We start from the raw sequence: 20,164 nt of genomic DNA, 5'->3' as shown, positions 1-20,164 counted from the left end.
ACAATGCTGCTGTGCAGCCGCGGTGAGGAGGAGAGGGCAGGGGGAGGAGGAAGGAATTTGCAAGCGCGATTTTCTTTTTATTCCCTTTTAAATGCACATCCTTTTCAAGCCTCTGTCACGTGTCTACAGTGCTCCTTCTGCTCTACATATGGAATAAATACCTCGGAAAACTGTCTCGTCCTGTTTTGGTTGGGTCTTTTCTTTCTTTTAGTTCGTTTTGTTTTGTTCAGGGTTCTGGGGTGTTTTTTGTGTGTTGGGGGTATTTTTTTGTTTATTTGTTCTATTGTGGGTTTGGGAGATTTTTTTTTTTGTTTGGTTGTTTGGGGTTTTTTTGAGGGAGGGAGGGATCATCTGTTTGTTTTTTAAACTGCGCTTCCAAATGGGCCGTAGTAGCTGCGGGTTATGAACCGGACAAATAAAAGGAAACAGTCTAGTAAAAGTCACGGCAAGGCGCACGTGCTGTGTCTGGGTCACTGGTGGCCGCCACTGATCCGTCTGGGTGTCCCTCCCGCCCCCCGCCCCGCAGCTGGGAACTGCTGGCTCCGGCAGGCGCGGAACGGGCGCTGCCAGGTCCTCTACAAAACCGACCTCAGCAAGGAGGAGTGCTGCAAGAGCGGCCGCCTGACCACGTCCTGGACGGCGGAGGACGTCAACGACAACACGCTTTTTAAGTGGATGATTTTTAATGGGGGAGCCCCAAACTGCATCCCGTGCAAAGGTGAGGGGGGTGCTGGCGAGCTGCTCCGACCTGAGGAGCGGCTCAGGCAGGGGCTGAGCTGGGGGGAGGAGGAGCAGGGAGAGAACTGCTCCGGAGGGGAAGGGGGCAGTGCGGTCCTGTCGCTTCCTTCCTCGGTGGGGCTTTAAGGGCGTCTCGTACCAGCCTCGGGATCGGGAAGGGGACTCCCATTTCTGCCCGTCGGCCCTGCATATCGCGAGGAGGAGAGGAGTCACTTCTTCCCGCTGCCCTCACTGGAGGGGGGGATTTAGCTCGAGTGGTGTTTTCTGGATGGGGGTGGGGAAAGGTGTTCTCTCTCTGTCCTCTGGGTTCACGGTGTCTTTTTTCCCTTTAAGCAGTTTTGACACCAGGTCTGTTCTGCACGCTAGGTACTAAAGTGGTGCCTCTTTCCTTCCATCAGAAACATGTGAGAATGTGGACTGCGGACCTGGGAAGAAATGTAAAATGAATAAGAAGAACAAACCTCGGTGTGTTTGTGCTCCGGATTGCTCTAATATCACTTGGAAGGGCCCCGTGTGTGGCTTAGATGGGAAAACCTACAGGAACGAGTGTGCCCTTCTCAAAGCCAGATGTAAAGAACAGCCCGAACTTGAAGTCCAGTATCAGGGCAAATGCAAAAGTAGGTTTGCATATCTAATCCAATCTCCCTCAAACGCCAAAGGGTGTGTGTCTGAGTGTATGGAGGAGGAGATGTTGCCTGTACCTCCCCACAGGAACCAGAGTGATGTTCCAAAGATTAGGAGACAGTAATTAGACCACACAAGGATGTAATGAATTGAGAGTTCCCATGGTCTATCAGCATTTGTGTCCCACCGGCTACCCTGAGATGGGAAGGCTTCCTCCAGTGGTCCTTAAATGAGAGCTGCAAAGGCTTTTATGTGATCATGTGTTTCGTTGTGTCACCTATTTACTCCTCATTGGGAGTATGGTATCTTTTACTAATCGTTATGTGTTTCTATCTGTATTTCAGAGACCTGCAGGGATGTTTTGTGCCCAGGCAGCTCCACGTGTGTGGTTGACCAAACCAACAATGCCTACTGCGTGACATGTAATCGAATTTGCCCAGAGCCTACCTCCCCTGAACAGTATCTCTGTGGGAACGACGGTATAACTTACGCCAGTGCCTGCCACCTGAGGAAAGCCACCTGCTTGCTGGGTAGATCCATTGGATTAGCCTACGAAGGAAAATGCATCAGTACGTATTCAGTGTGCACAATTGGATGAATGTACTTAGTGGTGGTGAGGAAGAAAGACTTCTAGCAATCTGGGTTAGTACTATCCTTTAGGAAGAGGAGAGAGTGTTTAATTTTGTCCTGGAAAAGATGGCAACGTCCTGCTATGGTTATGGGTGCTGACATTAGTATCCAAGGGAGAAGCAGCTGCTATGAAATAGATGACACGGTTACAGTATAACAAGGTCTCAGTATCCAGTGGGTCTGAATTCCTGGAAACAATTGTCTTGAAGTGGTCTTGGCAAAGATTATGTTAACTTAATTGGAAACATCTGATCACTTTTTCCTCTTTAGAAATAATTATGGAGTATAGAGACAGTTGGTGGGTGAAGATAGGAAAATAATCTCTATGTAACCCTGACATTCTGTGTTATGATTTCCAGAAAAGGCTGATAGTGCACTGTGTTACAATGAAGCACCTGCAGGGCAGCCTCTACTCCCCAAAACTGCTGGGGTAATTCAGAGGAGTCTCAGGTTGCTTTTAATTGGCTTAGGTTGAGGTGAATTCCCTTTCAAATCCTGTAGACAACTATTCTCTGCAGGTTAGTTTAAAAATAATAGATTTAGAAACACTGGACCCGTTGACAAATCCTAAATTTACCTCTAATTTGGGGAGCTGAATATCCACTGACATCAAATGGAGGAGGAAAGTCATGTACGATAGGCAAATGTAATTCTGTATTCCCAGGGCCAAACTTTGCTGGCACAGCTGTCTTTCCTCCCCCACATATAGACAGGTAATGTTGTCCAAGGGATTACTTGCTTGAGCAAAATCAGCAAGTTCATCACATGTACTGCATCTGAGCTTTGTTTCTTCACAGTTCACAGGGGAAAGGGGGTTTTTGGGGTTGCTTGTCATTGTGTTTTGGTTTTTTTTTTTTTTTTTTTGTCTTTTCACTTACCCCTAGTATCCTGTGTGTATTTTTAGAAGCAAAATCCTGTGAAGACATTCAGTGCACTGCTGGGAAGAAATGCCTGTGGGATTTTAAGGTTGGTAGAGGTCGGTGCGCTCTCTGCGATGAGCTCTGCCCCGAAAGCAAGTCAGAAGAGGCAGTCTGTGCCAGTGATAACACAACTTACCCAAGCGAGTGTGCCATGAAAGAGGCAGCCTGCTCAATGGGTGTGCTTCTAGAAGTAAAGCACTCTGGATCTTGCAACTGTAAGTGAGATTTTTAACTCTGCAGGCACTTAAAGCTTCTGAAGGCGATACCTAGGTAATGAAGACTTACACCTTTAAACATAAGAAAGCTTGATTTATTGATTCAAGGTACAGTAGAGTATAAGTATCTATCTATCACGCACACACTTGTTGCTGATAAAATGCAATAGATCTCCAACAACGAGCTGGCCTTCAAGTTGGAGTTTTGGGGATGTTCCAAGGACAAGCCATTCTATCAGAAAGGTGTTGCCCGAGGATTGTAATTCTAGTGACTTTTTCGTACTTTGTCTGCTCTCGTGTGCTTTGCTGATTGCTTTATTAACATCCGGATAAACTCTTAACTCGGTCCAAAAGAACAAGCTTAAAGGTAGCGCAGGGGCGCCTGGTTTAGCACAGTTGCCTCTACTAACTCTGAATGAAGGACACAAAGCAATTAAACCTAGAACACCTGAGCGCTCTGTATTTGATTTCAGGAATCTGCCAATAAAACCTGAGCCATTGATTCTTCAGAACTTTCTGCAGTTATGACTTCATAGATTACATATAAAAACCCTTATTTCATAACAGCAGATGCCAAAGAGCATCTCACTACAAGTCGCATAAAATGCAACGCTGTATTATGGCTGTTCAGAGGGCTTTGAAAACATGCACTGAGCTGCTTCTGCGCTGTTGTTGTCCTTATTTAAACAACAGCTCCCCTGTATTCCCCCATCTAGCCATTAATGAAGACCCAGAAGATGAAGAGGAAGATGAAGACCAGGACTACAGCTTTCCTATATCTTCCATTCTAGAGTGGTAAAACCTCCATCACAATTGAAACAGCCATTGGGCACAAAATCAATGTCCATACTGTAAATAAGTGTATGCTTATTTATTTTGGGGAGAAAAAAAAAAAAGTATACATATAGTTGAGTCTCGTAGACATTTATTTATACTGTGTCATGTTTTATAATTTATACATAAAATGTCTGGTTGACTGTACACCTTGTTTTTTGAAGAAATTTATTCGTTACGGGAAGAGCAGTGTTATTTATTGTGAGGTCTCTTGCTTGTAAAGTAAAGCTTTTCTTTTTCTTGTAAACTACAACTATTCCTTAGAGCCTACCCATGTGATCTCATCTCTTTGTTTCACTGATGTTAAACTCCACTTTAACAAACTTGCATGTCAGTTTCTGTTATGTTTATTTATTGGATTTTCTTCTTGCCGGTTCTGTACATTAAAGATCCCTGTGTTTTTGTTTACAAGGAATCTTGACTGACCAAAAGGCATTGTAACTGACTTAAGTATACTTTCAGGGTGCAGTGGGGCTAATTTTAAGGAAACTTCTTCCCCTTAATTTTTCTCTACTTCTGATCACATGTGCTGAAGTGATCTCAGTGTATTGAGAGTTTATAAAAATTCCATATCTGAAGATCTTGGATTATGACAGTTGATAACAGCTATGGGGATAATTGTAATAAGGGTTTTATTTTATTTTTATTGATGGTTTTGTTTGTTTGTTTGTTTGTTTGTTGTTTTGGTTGTTTTTTTTTTCTTTGTTAACACGCGTAAGTGTTTTATCAGGTGTTTCCTTTAAGATGGTCTTGCATTACCACTTTCAAAGTTTTCTTTTCCCAACCGGTGTGTTGCTAAAAGTTATATCAAAGCTTTATCAGTTCAAGTTTCTTGCTTTTCATAATACTTTTTTTCTGATGCAATTTTATATTTTCAAACATGGCGAGTTAAATATAAATTCATTTAAATATATAGTTTTGTACTTTTCTACCATGTAAATGTGCAATGTATATAAAAGTTATAATGTGTATTTGTAAATAAATGATGAGTGAAAAAAAATAAAAAGCGGAATTTTCCCTACATGCAGTCCTCAGTCTTTCATTTCAAAGGGTTCTGTCCTCCAGAGTCTTGTGCACCATGCAACAAGAGTTAAGGCAAAAGCTCTTGGCTCACACTGATATAAGAAACCCTTTTTTCAGATAGGTCTCCAGATCACTACTATTTAATTTTAAGTCTAAGGACAATGAAAGAGTAGAAGAGATTTGCTATTTTTGTTCTCCTCTCAGTCCTCCACATAAAAAGTCTGTCATTTCATAGAATCATAGAATGAGTTGGGTTGGAAGGAACCATACAGATTATCTTGTTCCAATCCCCCTGCCATGGGGAGGAGCATGTTTCATTAGACCAGGTTGCTCAAAGCCTCATCCAGCTTGGCCTTGAACAGTTCCAGAGGTAGGGCATGCACAGCTTGTCCAGGGCAACACATTCTCATGCCTAACCACCTTTACAGTAAAGAGTTTCTTCCTTATATTTAACATAAATTTCCCCTATTTCAGTTCGTACCCATTACTCCTCATCCTATCACTGTAGTTCCTCATTTTGAGTCCCTCTTTGGCTTTCCAGTAGGCCCCCTTCAAATACTAGAAGGTGCAACGAGGTCTCCACACAACCTTCTCCAGGATTAAGAGCTCCAACTTTCTCAGCCTGCCTTTGTAGGGCAGTTCTCCAGTCCACTTACATTGGCCCTCTTCTGACAGTTCCATGTCCTTCTCATGCTGGAGTCACCAGAGCTGGATGCAGCACTCCAGGTGGGGTCTCAGAAGAGCAGAACAGAGGGATAAAATTACCTACCATGTTGCTTTTGATGCAGCCCAGGATTTCATTGGCTTTCTGGGCTGTGAGCACATATTGCCAGTTCATGTTAAATTTTCATCAACCATCACCTCCAAGTCCTTCTCCTCAGGGCTGCTCTCAGTCACTTCTCCCCCCAGCCTGTAGGTGTGCCCAGGATTGCCCTGACCCAGGTGTAGGACCCCGCACTTTGCTTTGTAGAACCTCATGAGGTTTGCATTGGCCAGTCTCTCCAGCCTGTCAAGGTCCCTCTGGATGGCATCCTCTCCATCCAGTGTGTTGACTGCACACACATTTCTTGGTCCTTTTTTACTTTCATATTTCTAGGAGGTTTTGAATATGCGTTTGAATTTTTACCATACTTCAAGTCCATTTAGATGACCAGTAGAGAAAGCAAAACAGGGTCTACTTGCCCAAATTCAAGACGCAGAAAAGACAAACCAATGAACCAACCAAAAAACAAAAAAAAAACAAAAAAACAAACAATCACAAAAAAACCTGCAAACCAAAAAACAAACCAACAAGCCATCTAAGAGCACACTATCACTTAGAAATTATTTTGCTCCTAAAAGGAAGTTTAATTCAGACTTTCTTCTTTTTGGTCAACCTATATTTAGAATGGACACACCTTTAAGACTGCCTACTAATACAATGAACTGAGGAGAGGTAACCAGCGTAAGTACAGCAGGGATTAAAATCCTGTTTTATGCTACCTGGATCATACTGTTCTCACAAATAAGGCCCCACTTAAAAAAAATTCTCTATCATATTACATAAAAATTAAAAAGATACTTAAGCACTTTATTCAATATTTTAAGTCCTTGTTGAATTGAGCTCTGAGAATAGTTGATTTACCTTTTTTGTTTAAATAAAAATCATATTTAAAGGATCTTCCTGCTGTAGTCTTCTGCATATTTCCCACCGTATAGGAAACTCTAATTTGTTATGGGTTGTTTAGATTATCCAAAGTAAGCATAATTTATTAATCTCTGAATATATAAAAAATACAGGGATGTGTTTATAATATTGTATTCAAAATAATAGCAAAACAATTTTGCTCCTCATCCTCTTGTTATGTCACTTAGACAAGTAGTCTCCTTGGAAGAAAGACCATGATGAGAGGAGCAAAGGGAGTAGGACTTTGGTCTGAGGGAACAGAACTCAGAATAAAAGAGAATGGGGGCCACGAGAACAAAGGTATGGAAAAAGAATCTACTGGAAAGTCTCTCAAGGAACTAATACATGACAATGACATAGAAACAACATGTTGAATAGATATGGTGACTATCAGAGAAGATTTTTCTAAAGTTCAGTTAGGTGCCAGCTACTTCATTTCCAATAAAACAAAAACATTAAAATGCTGGGTTTAATTGTAAATATATTTACATGTCTTACAGAGAGACTATAGCATAGCAGGACTTCTGGGTTCTAATTTGCTAATTTCCAGTCTTGCTGCTGGTTGACAAAATAACTTCGGGAAATAAATTCAAAAAAGGAACAAATAGTCCAGGAAGGTATATTTACACCAGCACATACATGTACTCTAAATGGCCACAAAAATCTACGCCATGTTTTTGCTGATAAAATTATCTAAGTTCTGATACTGAATCTCTCATTACCATTGCTATTTCTATACAGCTGAAAATCTTGAAACCTATCTTGCACCAAAGACTGCTTGTGATGTGCAGGTGTGGCACCTCCTGAGAGGCTTCATGAAGTATCTTCTGGGGATGCTTAACATACATCATGAAGCCTCATCATGAAGAACAACAGCCTGAGAGACTTTCTCCCAGAAACATGTCCAGAGGTTGTGGATGCACAGCTGCCAACATTTTACATAGCATCATACTTGTAGATAAGGCACTTGCCCTTGAAGTGGGAGATACAGGTTCACTGCCAGTCTCTTTCTGAGGAGATCTTTCTCACATCTCCCAAGAGTGTATCCAGCACCAACTCAAGGTGAATCTCAGGCTGGAGAACTGTCTGTCATGCCTGCTGAAACCATACTTCTATATTGGACAGGAAGCAAGATTCATTGAGAGAGGATAATTTGCAACCCTAATAGGTGCTCCTTTTGAAGAGGAAGTCCTGGGTTATTGCCCCAGGGGCTGCCTACACATTTTGCATTTGTAATTGAGTAACATACATAAATAATGCTTGAAGCAGGGGCCAGAATCCAGGTAGCTTCCCCTCCTCCTCCCCTCAGTAGGTAATGCCTCCATCCTTGAGCTATGAAATCATGTTTAACACTCTGCTTAAATCAAGATTACAAATCACACATATTTTTCTACATTGAGTCATAGTTACAGCAGGAGTGAGAAGCTTTATTTTTTTCATCCTTTCTTCTAGTCTTGTACATGGGGAACTTCCTGGGAAGTGGAAATATGAATTTAATTCCCTCAGTCTAAAAAAGGTGCTGAATTAATTTTTCTACCTCTTAGTTTTTATTTTGTTTTATTTTGTTTTGTTTTGGGTTTTTGGTTTGTGTGTGTGTGTGTGTGTGTGTGTGTGTGTGTGTGTGTTTTGTTATCTTTTGTTCTGTTTCCTCTCTTAATGCAGAGGCTACCCTTGATGTTGTTTAAATGAAGAAACAAAGACATCTGGATGTCTAAGTACAAGAAGGTACAAGAACCTCTGAAACCTTGTGCCCAAGCTCCTAAAAGCAGAAAAGAAATACATTTTCGGAAACATCTTTATCTTCAGTATTTTCTAGTGTCTGGCATACATATTCCCCTTGCTGTAGATCACATTTCTGAAACTCATGACTCACCGTGGAGCAGACTGTGGTACTGATTCCCAGGTCTGTGAACTCCATTCAAAATGTAGGCCAAGTAACATGGAGTGGAGTGTGTATGTTTGAAAACAGAAACCCATATTCTGGCACTAAAGTAAAATCAGCATAATTCTAAGAGACTCAGCTTGAGGCATCTGAACGATAAGAATATTGCCTCTAAAACCCCAGTTCCCAAATGTATTTGTCTGCTCAACACAAGCAAACGAGCATACACAATTCTGATCACACTGAAATGCATTCCTGAGAGCTGTTGTCTTATGACAGACTTAAATACAGTATCATGGACCTCTTTTATAAGTTTTACCTCTTTGCTTGCCCCTTCTGCCTGCTAACACACCTCAAACAAAGCTACATTCTGAGCCTCTCAGCAAATTTCAAACAGCTGTAATTTATTTCTTTTTCTCTTCCCCCCCCCTTTTTTTTTTTAACATTAAAATATTTCTTTCTTTCTTTCCCTCTAAATGGGAATCAGGTGAAATTAAATTCCAGTATGCAGTGCTGTTCTCTGGGCAGTGACATTTTACTATACAATGAATCACCAGCACAGAAACATCTGTATCTTATCCCTTTGAAGAACTAGGATTCCATGCTTTCAGATGAAGCATAGAATTTGTACATAAACCAAGGCATTCACAAGGTATCAGATTTTAAATTATGAAGCATTTAAATTAACTCTCTGAAGATAAGGCAATTACATTTTTTGTTTGATATTCCTGTAATTCCAAAGCCTGCCTTACCCATTATGGCAGCATGAATTTGGCAGGTAGTATATGAAAAATAGTTTGCACAAGATAACTAATTTTTTTTTCCTGATAGACATAAATATATAATAGATCCTAGTTGCTGTATTTTGCTTACAATCATTTGGGATCATTTGTATAATTCACATTCTTTCATAACTTAACAGTGTGGCCAATGAAATTATCACACAGTGGAGAAATATAACATGAAAAAAGGTGCAAGCCATAACGTTTAGCATAGAAGAGTACTCAGGTTCATTTGCCTGTAATTTACAGGTACATTCTTTTGATCTCTTAATGTTTGAATGGATTTGTTCAACGTCACCATGGGATTGAAAAATACTAATGTGTCAGAAAAGTGAGAAGGAACTATGAATCTTGATAATAGATAGTCAGATGTCCCAGATGCTACAGGATAATGAGTTTACCAAAGTGCTGAAGTGTAGATTTGAATGTGTAAAGGCCCCATAATTTCCACCACTGCCACTCAGTAATAGCATCTGAAACTTCCAGTACTTCAGTGAGGTCATCAGATACCCATAACTTCTCAAAATGAAGTTATTGAATTCACATTCAAGAACTAAATTTTAGTCACCTGTTTAAAAATATTTTTGAAGTATTAAAAAATCAAAAATTAAATATTTCAAAATTTCAAAATATTAAAAAATTAATTAGCAATTAATTGCTAATTTTCATAGCATGTTATAGGTCTACCGCAAAAGCAATATTTTTTTTAGAAGTCATTCTTACCTAGTATAGCATGGTTATATGCAAAATCAGTTTTACACAAGAAGAACAGTTTTAATAAATTTTCCAAGATTCTTTAGCAATTTGAACTGCTCTTACTCAGATAGTAATGTTCCTGCCATCATCTGCTGAGCTCCATGTAATGTACCTGTCATTTTAATTTTCAATGATGTTCATATTCTAGAACTATTTTGAGGAACTACAAGGATTATGTTGGTGAATGGCCATACTAAAATGTGCTTTGGTTTGATTTCTAGATTAGAAGTATTGCTAAAAGAGGTCATAGGGCAAAATACATAGATAAGCCAGATAGGAAGTTATGCAATTCATTGGTCAATGGAGACAAAGGTGGCACTGACAAGTGAGCCCAGCAGAGTCTCAGGGGCTGCAAGAGGCAATTGAGGGATGGAGTTGCTACTGCCTGGAGAAGAGGCAGCTTTGGAAACACCTCAGATCAGCTGTTCTCACCTGCAAGCAGGTCTTTGTGTAGACAGAGCCAGGCTCTCCATAGCAGCACTTGGTAGCAGGACAAGGGACCACATGCACAAGCTCAAACAAGAGAAGTTCACACTGGGTTTAAAGGAAACCTTTTTTTCCCCATGAGCACAATCCAGCAGATGATCTCCCGACAGCCCTTAGAAGCTGAATTATCCTATGATACTATCAAAAGATATGCCCATCTACCTTTAAGTTTTACAGACCCCAAAATCAGAAATGAATATCCAGTTAAAAAGAAACAATTCCCTCGAGAAATATTGAAGGAACAACCATATCACCACAGCTGTTGGATGTAATTGTCAATAGGAATACAGAATGTTCCTTCTTTAATATGTTTTTCCCTTATATGATCCTTCAGTGATCCTAAAATTTACCAGAAATGCTATTTTCCCATTGAGTTTAGTGAAACCTTTTGCTGTTCAAGGAATGCAATACCTATTCACTAGAATATTCATTCTGTGTCAAGCAGAATGTATTGCAGATAAAATGCAAGAAAATGAGCAGCAGTTTCTGTCTCTATTTTTAAGTGAGAACAAGTAAATAAAATGAAAGAATGAAGCAGTTAAAATTCAGTTTAAAACAATTGTATTGTTCAGATTTGAATTTTTTTTTTTTTTTAAGGACTGACATTAATTTTCAAATAGACAATAACTAGTACCAGCTAGATTGGTCAAGACAGCAAGAAAAAAAAAAAAAAAAAAAGCAAGACAAACCACTTGGAAAAATAAAAGCCCTTCAGGGGTGTTTCCCATAATCTTCCCACATACAGATGGTTTACTCAGAGCAATTCAAATCCTTGTTTCAAATGGTGACTCCATCAAAACTGCAAAAAGCCTAAAATGCTTGACGTTAAAGATATGCAAATGTTAGTATTTCCACATTTGGACTTCAATTTTAAAGTAATTCATTTTCATTCATTTTATGAGAAACCAAAAAGATACTGAGTCTATCTCTACAAAGTTACAGACCTGGAGCTCCAAATTTACACAGCCTGCAAAGCCGAGGGTTGCACTTCTCAACCCAGCATGTCTGGCAGCTGTGACAATTCATTTATTAATCTCCTTAGCATTCTCCACTTACAGGCTCTGGTGGAACCTCAGCCTTAACTGAAGGGCACTTGCCATTGTCAGCAATGTAGTAAGAAGAACTACATGAGCTGACAGGGTGAAATCCGGCCAGGGTGCACAACAGAAACCCAAACGAAACCCTCACTTCCTATCAGGAAGAAAGGCCAGAAGCTGAATTGTTTAGCGTCAGCCTGTGTACAGCAAAGGTGTCCAGAGCTAAGGGCATAGGACATACAGTTTCACAGATACACTGCAAGTTAGTAAACAGTTATTAGCCTTACACTGAAAAAAAATACATAGTGGGGCTTAAGAACATTTGGGAGTAAATTTTACTGCTCCCGCTCAACAACACCCCAGTTCTCCAAAGTAATGAACTAGTCAGGATGTAAATAAGTCCTTTCTGGGGGGGGGGGGGGAAATAGTGAGGGATTTTCCCTTTATTAGATTTATTTTTCTTTTATTTTTCTTCTCTTTTTTCCTTTCTTTTCCAAATGAGACACAACAAATGAAAGTTTGACAGAAATGAAGAAACAATAGAAAAGTGTCACAGCAAGGTAAATGAAAAAAGAGGAGGGCAAAGTAAATCCACCAGGAAAAAGAGCAGCTGACCAAAAAGAAACAAAATTGTGCTAAAAGTCATTTGTGAAGAGCTACACACAAGAAGACCATTTGTATCACATTCTCAGGTGTATAAGCAATGCTATGAACGCTGAAGTGCCATCTACTGGTATATTTTGTGCTAACCCTGTTGCTTGGAGTCCACCATGGGACACATGAAATGGGAGATACATGTTTTTCTCTGCCACTGACTTTTTGGTGACTATGAGTAGGAGAAATTGTGTTATAATCTCTCCACTGTAAAATGCAGATATTAAGATTTCATAACCTGTGTGCTTTCACAGCCTTTGCAAAACTCTTTGAAATCTAGTAGTAGAATGTTCTGCAAGAGAAGTAGATACTTTTGTGGCAGCATCTCCACATCCAAACTGAACACTTCCAGAGAAGATGTTAAAAAATGAAGTGGGAGACTCATAAGAAAAGGAGAACAGAAGACAGCAGAGGAAGAAGAAAAGAGAAGAAGGTAAAGACCAGTAGGAGTTAAGGAGGGGGAGAATCAATAGAATACAGCGTAAGTGATTAATTGCTAAGGACAATACAATTTACACTGCAGTTTTAGCAGATGTGTATGTGTTGCTCCAGCTGTGGGAACAGTAGGCTTTCCAGATCTTGTTTCTGACACATGATAACTGTGAACTCTATTATGTGCAAATAATAAATCTAAGCAGCACCTCCAACATATGAATGACCAAGAAGAAGAGGGCTATATTTTCAGAAGTGTTAGCACATATTTGTCAACACCAAACTTAGCTAAATAGCATAAAAGAAGACTACAAGACAAGTAACAAATACACAAAGCAGTACGTGAACTTGCAAGTAGACACGTGGTATCTACTTTTTTAACTCATGTTTAATAGGTAAGGCCCCTAGGGATGGCAGACAGCACAAGGTCTTGTGCAGACTGGATGGGCTTGTTTTGCTGATGTATTTACTGGCTGGTATGTTAATTTTTTCAATGTGTTATAGAGCAGTTCCCAAGTTAGGGTCATGACCCCACTTGGGGCCCAAAAGCCTGGAAGTGAAAATGAAAGTGGGGTTGTGACCCTGGAAGTAGGATTGCTAAGGGAAAACTTTGGGAAGCACTGATGTTGTGCTACTAGGTGAGACCCCTACGTGGATGGTATGTTTAATCACTGCTGAGGGAAAAAGTTTTTAACAGTGTCTATATTTCTCAGAGACTTAAGTCTCATTTCTGACTGATTTATTGCCAGATTCAAGTAAAGGTCTCAGGTACTTTGGAGAATTAAGTTCAGAATTTTGATTACTACATCTTGAAAAGATCAGGTCCTTAACGTAGTGAAGACATACCCATCGTTTTCTTTAAAATACCCATTGATAGCTACAGTCCACAGATTAGAGCACTTCCCTCACAATCCTTGGCCAGAAGAACTCACACACTTCTGCCATTTTTCAGGAGTGTGATCACACTACCAGGTCATCATTGTGAGACGGAGCCAGGTTTTTGGGGTTTGTCAAATTCTGCAGTGTTACCAGGGCAGTTGGGGGTTGTTCCGCACCACCTGCATGATCTTTGGTCAAGGAAAAAGTATGTTTGGCTAAGAAAGAGTTGCTATGTTGAGAAAGCATACTGAATAAAAAGCAAGAGCTACACTGAAGTCTGACACCATTCTTTAGAAGAAGTGGGACAGATACCTTCTTCAAGAACAGATCCAAGCTTGAATTCAGCCTGTACTGTGAGGGTTGAAGGTTTAGTTACTAGCAGACATTCATCAATTGCCATTTCAGGCACCATAGTTGGTATCCAGCTGCTGTAACCAAATGAGACAGTATTTCCACAGCTCCAGTGTAATTTCTTACACCCTAGAAGGAAGTTTGTGATACATTAATAAGTTTTAAATAGAACAAGATCCCTATGTGTAGACAAGTGAATTGAGCCCTTAGGCTCCTAGGTCGTGTAAGTATTTCTGAAAAATCATGAAATGTAGACTTAAAGAGTTGCATCTCCTTATTTCTCATGCTCTATGAACATTTATTCCAGTCGAGAATTATTCTGTGCTATAACTGTAGCTTTCACAGTAGAGCTGGAGAATATTCCTGATGTTCACCTAGAGGAATATTTTGTAGTTAGTAATAGAACATATGTGATATGCAGCATACTATTTCAGTAAGTGAAGAGGCATTAACAACTTAATTTGCAGCAACATGTCTCTGTTTCTCATTTATTAGTAATTTGTATTGATTTATACCAGGATTAATTATTGATACAAATATTTCATCCATATTTTTTATGCCACTAGCAGGCAAAAATGCATGGCTGTGAATAATCCACAGAATAGTTTATGAAGCCCAGATTCCTCAGAGAGTATCAGATATCCACCTGGTGTCCCCGAGTGCTGGATTTCACATTTGGATCTCTGAATTAACAGACATGTACAGTCACAAACAGGCAGAAAGCCCCTTCTTGATACTACATCTGAGGAGGCTCATGGACACTGTTTATTTTAACAAAATTGTGGGGTATCTTGTGGGGCATCATGAAATTTGTTCCAAATTTACTTATCTTGGAATGTTAATAACCGGTACTCAGCACAGAGTTCAACTCCCAAGTTTTAATTCACAAAACACATCTAAAAAAGACAAGTGTACCTACTGTAATCAGTTCCCAAAGAGAAAACAGCTACAGTTTTGAGCAGAAGTCCTTGAATCTGAAAAACATGCTCTTCTAATGTATGCAACCCTATTTAAACCACATTTTTTTAAATTTTTGCCTGAACATTTTGGTATATGAGATACAAACATTTCAAATCAACTGAGGCAAATAAAATTTATAGAAGTCATTATTCTAAAAAATTAAAATTAAAATTTAAAGCTTACCATATTTTAAAATACTACATATTTCAGATCCTTCCATTTGCTGTATTAGAAGTGGGGATTGTGAAACCACTTGCAAGCCTTTCTCCACAAGTATGAATAGTAGAAATATAGGCTACTATGGAGCATAGATTTCCAAGCGATAATGTTATGCAAAAACCTGAGGATTGTAACAAACAAAACAAAAATTACTGTTGAAAAACATGATAAAATGATAAGGGTCAGCAAGGCTGCTGCCAAGCAGAGAGGACTTTATTTATCCGTAATCCTTTTGTGTCCATGAAACTTGAGTCTCATCCACATTTAAGTCCCATACAGGGCAATCATTCCCCTCATCTAGAAATGGTAATTCTAGCTTAAACTTGTTTTAAAGGTATATCTTCCTCCTGGCAGTGATGCAAGAGTCACATGTTCAGCAAGAATGTCAGCATACCTACATCTATGGAAAGGTAGTGTGAAGAAGAGTTAAAAGAGTTAAAAATTAAAAAAATTGTGCTGCTAGCAAACATAATCATGTCAGCAAAATGTATTAAGGTGTTAAGTATAGACCAGACTTAAATAAGCTATTTTCTGAAGAACCACAGAAACCAGGTTGTCATTTAGAATTTGATTTTTCACAGGAGCAAGTAGCCACAGCTGCTTATTAAGTTTTAATGGCTGTTTTTCACTGCAGTAGCAAATCATATAAGAACATATCAAATAATCTTTTATTATAGTCTTGTAAAATATTCAATAGCATGTATCAAGCCCAGACCCTATGTTCTGAGTCTTTGTTCTGATGATGGTAAATAAAAGCAAAAAACCCACATAATATTTTGACATATGTGATTCCCAGAAGAAGAAGAGTTGAATATGTCTGTCACTGTGAAATTTTAATCTTTTCTAATGAAAAGCGAACTATTTTAAGTCAGTTCTTCAACAACTTATGGGAAAACGCTTGCACAAACTATTTGGATATTGAAACCAAATGAATACCATTACTTGCACATACAATCACTTTATGTGCTGTCTGTCTCAGGCAGACTGGTTACACTGTAATGTGCACTGAAGACTCAAAGCTTCCTTGGGTTTCAAAAAATCTGCAGATCAGAGCTCATACCTTTGTTTAAAGCCTCCAATAGGGAAACAAGTGGCTCAACAAAGTAGAGGGCGTGTAATAACTGTTGCTCATGAGGAAGGTTTCGCAGACCCACCATTACAGTAATCTTTTCCTCTCCTCAGGTTATAGAGCAGCATGGTTGCCAAAAAGTACACCTAGGCTGGGGAAGGAGGTGATTTTTGCCCTTCCACCCCTTCTGTGAAGGCAATTATCTCTAAGCTACTGAGTTCAGTATAGAGAGCTGAGCTGGGGCTTAAGCTACAGAGCTAGAAAGGGATCCTGGATAGTAACCTAAGACAGGTAGGAATACAATTAATTTTTCTGGTAACACTGTACTGATAAGCTAGCAGAGTCACAGCATGGATGTGTGAGGGTAGCATGAAACAGTTATCCAGGTTCCTGGCATAGTTTTGGCTCAGGCCAGTTACCTCTCTTCCACAATTCAAAGTTGTATTTCAAGGATCTGCAGAGGCCAAGGATCATCCCCAATAAGAATATAGTCAGGAGGGCAAAAGAGTTGGCCATATGGATACGGGCTTGCCATCCCAGTTAGCTTCAGGAACAAAGAATAATCCTTAGTCCATTTTGTTCATTAATACAGACACAATCTTCAAGTCAGGTTTACACAGTGTCTGTGTGAAACACTTTATTTATATGGTTCTAGAAATTACTTGTATAACTTGCAAGTGATGGAATGACATAAGACAAAGCCACAAATGAGCTATGCACGATACTCATCTTAATTCTCCAGTGAAGGCATGCATGTATCAACCTGTCTATGTTCCTTACTCCTTTAAATATATCACTGAGATTTTTCTTGGAGAATCAGGAAAGAGAGACAGCAGTTTAAGTGAATAAACTCAGTTAATATCTTAATATGCAAATACTGTACAAGCAATACACTAATACCAGAAAATGGGCACGTTATTAAAATACTTGGGAAAAAATTGATTGATTTCAGTAACTTGAATGAACTTCACAATCTGTGTTTTTCAATAGGAGAAATGCCAGATTTAGAATAAGTTGCCTTATGGAATCTTGGCGTTTTCTCCTGCTCAGAAATGCAAACTCTGAAGTTCAACTGACTATGCAAATCATCTTGTCTTATGCTCCTCTTATTAAGCAATTCTGTCTTGATATTCTGAGTAATGAACTACATAATACAGTCTCAATGGTGCATGGAATCAACAAGTTACTCCAAGAGCAAAGACACTCTCAGTAAAAAATTGCATGGAATAATTTCTTTCATTCCTAAATTAAAGAGCTGCTGTCTGCACAAACATAGCTAGGCAGACTGAAGTAAGGAACGAGAAGGAATTAAGTGCTATTGGACACACCTCGTGGGTTCTCGGTATTACTAGGAATATCCCAGGTGCACAGCTCAGTCTGAGATGTTATCTAAACTATGGGACATGGGCAGATAATTCACATTTCCTTTCTTCTATGTCACTGATCTGTCTGCATGAGAACAAGTTATCTAACCTACTGAAAAAAACCAAATCATGAAGCTCTGTTTTAGAAAGGACCACAGAATTTTTTCAAGGTTAAAGCAAATATCAAAATACATTAGCAAAATACAGGGGAAAAAAAAAAAAAAGAAGAATGAATGACATTAAGTCATATTAAAAATAGCTAGATGGACTACTACTCCTACGAAGCAAATAAGAGGAGTTAAATCACAGATGCTTATGTGCCTTTTTATTCCTTTTAATTCCAGAAAGGTGATTTTACAGGGAATTATTTAAAAGCTATCTGCTTGTAGCATCCTCATGAGAAAAAGGGCTCTAGTTTTCTGGAGGTAGCTAAACACAGTCAAGGCTAATACCTTCATATTTTGGAGCAGTATGAAAACTGCATTGTCTCCATTAGGATTTTACATGCTTAGTTAGCTGGTACTAGTTGATTCACTGAGGTGAAAAAACCACAAAATAGAAAGTAGTGACACTACAGCTTCTGAGCATTCACTTCAATGCCAGCTGGAGAAATCTGCACCTGATTTGAGTATCCTGGTTAGCACAGGAGCTCAGCGCAGTAATACTCCCTCCAACAATTGTAAGAGCAGTATTTCTTTTTGTGTATGCAAAGTTCGGTGTTCTTCTGAAGATCCATTTTTTTCCCCTTACAATATGATGAGCTCTCCAATTTTTTTATTGGAAGAGCATTTTGTCTAGGGCAGAACAATTTGAGAGTCTCAGATAGCCACCAGTACTTTTATGATTTTAACATAGATTTCCAGTGCAAATGATGTAGGCTATCAGCCTCGGTAAAAGTAAAACCCAGACTTTAGCAACCTAAAGGTAAGGAGTGAAAAAGGTGCAAGAAAACTACGAAATAGTGACTGTTGCACTTCTGAGGCTAATTTTAGCAGGGCGATCTGCTAAGATTCAGTAATTAATCCATCAGACCTTACTGCAAATAAAGACATCTGTAAAGAAATGATCTTGTTATCATCTGAAAATTAAATTTTGATCTAATTTACTTGGTCTATGCATAGAGATAAAAAATACTGTTCTGTTTTCCTGCTGACATGTGAATTTGTGGGCCAGTTGCCTTCTTTTTTTTACATCACCTCTACCTTCATCAAGATATCTAGACTGCTGGTACACACAAGATACAGTCAGAGTGCTTTACCAGGGAAATCACATGCATCCCGAGAAATGATGTCCTTTAAACAGAATAAAATGTTACCCATAAGTTAAAAAAATACATAAAACTTAGGACTAAATAGATGGAAGTTCTGAAAGATTACAATAACTATCCTGCTATTTAACAGGGACCATTTTTTGTAGTATTTTGCAGTAGTAATCCATAAACCCATAGGATTTTAGTTGCTGTAGAAGTTTGCAAGAGGTCTTCAAGCAATCTTTGGACAGGTTACATGGTAATTGTATTCTAATTCTGGAAACCTATCATTAGGATCTGGTGATACAGACATCAGGTGCCCAGGATGCTACAAATATTTAGGGAGGATGATACGGAAATATAAAGGACCTTTTGTGATTTCTTTCTACTGACTCCTTTCCACCTACTTTTGCTAAAAAAAGGAGGATGACCTATGCCAGAAAAAAGCATGATGTGGTGAGTTGTCAAAAAGGGAATGAATAATACAAAAACAAGAACAAAATTGGACTAGGCTAGAATCAACTTCCAATAAAAACATTCCCTAGGAAGTCTGAGTTTGGAGCTTATTTTTGCATGAAAGTATTTAAACTTTTACTGATATTTACAGTTTTAGACATTCCAGTGCTGTATTTTTCCATTAGTAAGCAAATTTTAGTTTCTGACATATGTATTTCAGCTGGTTGACATAGCAAACAGCAGAAATGAATGCCATTCTGGGAAAACTCTAGCTTGTAATTCTTGGTCTTAAAGAACTGGAAGGAAAAGCTTCAGGTTCCATGAGGCTGCCCTATAGGTAAGATCAATATCTACAAAACAACCTCTGATCAGACATAGCATTGCATCTATTTAAAAAAACCCAATATATTTTCACACAAAAAAATGAAACAGAGAGAATCCACTTGGGCATCAGCAAAAATTATGTTATGATACCATAAAGGAAAGTCTTAGTTATGCTACTAGAAGGTGGTGGGGATTACTGGAAGAATGGTAAGGTAGGCAAAAAAAAAAAAAAAAAAAAAAAAAAAAAAAAAAAAAAAAAAAAAAAAAAAAAAAAAAAAAAAAAAAAAAAAAAAAAAAAAAAAAAAAAAAAAAAAAAAAAAAAAAAAAAAAAAAAAAAAAAAAAAAAAAAAAAAAAAAAAAGGCTAAAAAGAGGAAAAATTAGATAATCACAAGTAGTCCTGAGAAATGAAGTATCCCACCAGACTGTTTCTAAAACATATTGTTTAATATATTTTTCAACTTTACCAAGTATACACATGTTGATAGCAAACATTAGGATACCTGATAGTAGTAGAGATTAAGACACAGATATAATCTGTAAAGAACTATATGACAATGATTAATTCCCTAGTTACAACAGAAAAAAGAATGAGATTCCAGACTGAGGAACAATC

The 20,164-nt window shown here is 38.6% G+C and overlaps 1 protein-coding gene across 2 annotated transcripts in view; it reads left to right on the top strand.

Moving 5' to 3' along the window:
- Positions 1-4,608, top strand: part of FST (follistatin) — a 6,504-nt gene extending 1,896 nt beyond the window's left edge. Inside the window, exons 2-6 of one of the 2 annotated variants that reach the window (XM_027910415.1) lie at positions 527-718; positions 1,137-1,355; positions 1,707-1,931; positions 2,897-3,127; positions 3,844-4,608. In XM_027910415.1, coding sequence (XP_027766216.1) covers positions 527-718; positions 1,137-1,355; positions 1,707-1,931; positions 2,897-3,127; positions 3,844-3,926 — 950 coding nt within the window. In that variant the 3' untranslated portion in view covers positions 3,927-4,608. Of the gene's footprint in view, positions 1-280; positions 719-1,136; positions 1,356-1,706; positions 1,932-2,896; positions 3,128-3,843 lie in introns of those variants that run through there. The other variant, XM_027910407.1, reaches the window with a different exon arrangement.
- Positions 4,609-20,164: the final 15,556 nt, after the last annotated feature.

Source organism: Empidonax traillii, unplaced genomic scaffold (assembly GCF_003031625.1).
Source record: "Empidonax traillii isolate 1590-97213 ecotype Southwest subspecies unplaced genomic scaffold, ASM303162v1 scaffold29:size1973556, whole genome shotgun sequence".
NCBI lineage: Eukaryota > Metazoa > Chordata > Aves > Passeriformes > Tyrannidae > Empidonax > Empidonax traillii.
The sequence above is the reverse complement of the archived record's forward strand: the minus strand, read 5'-3'. Positions and strand labels throughout refer to the sequence as shown.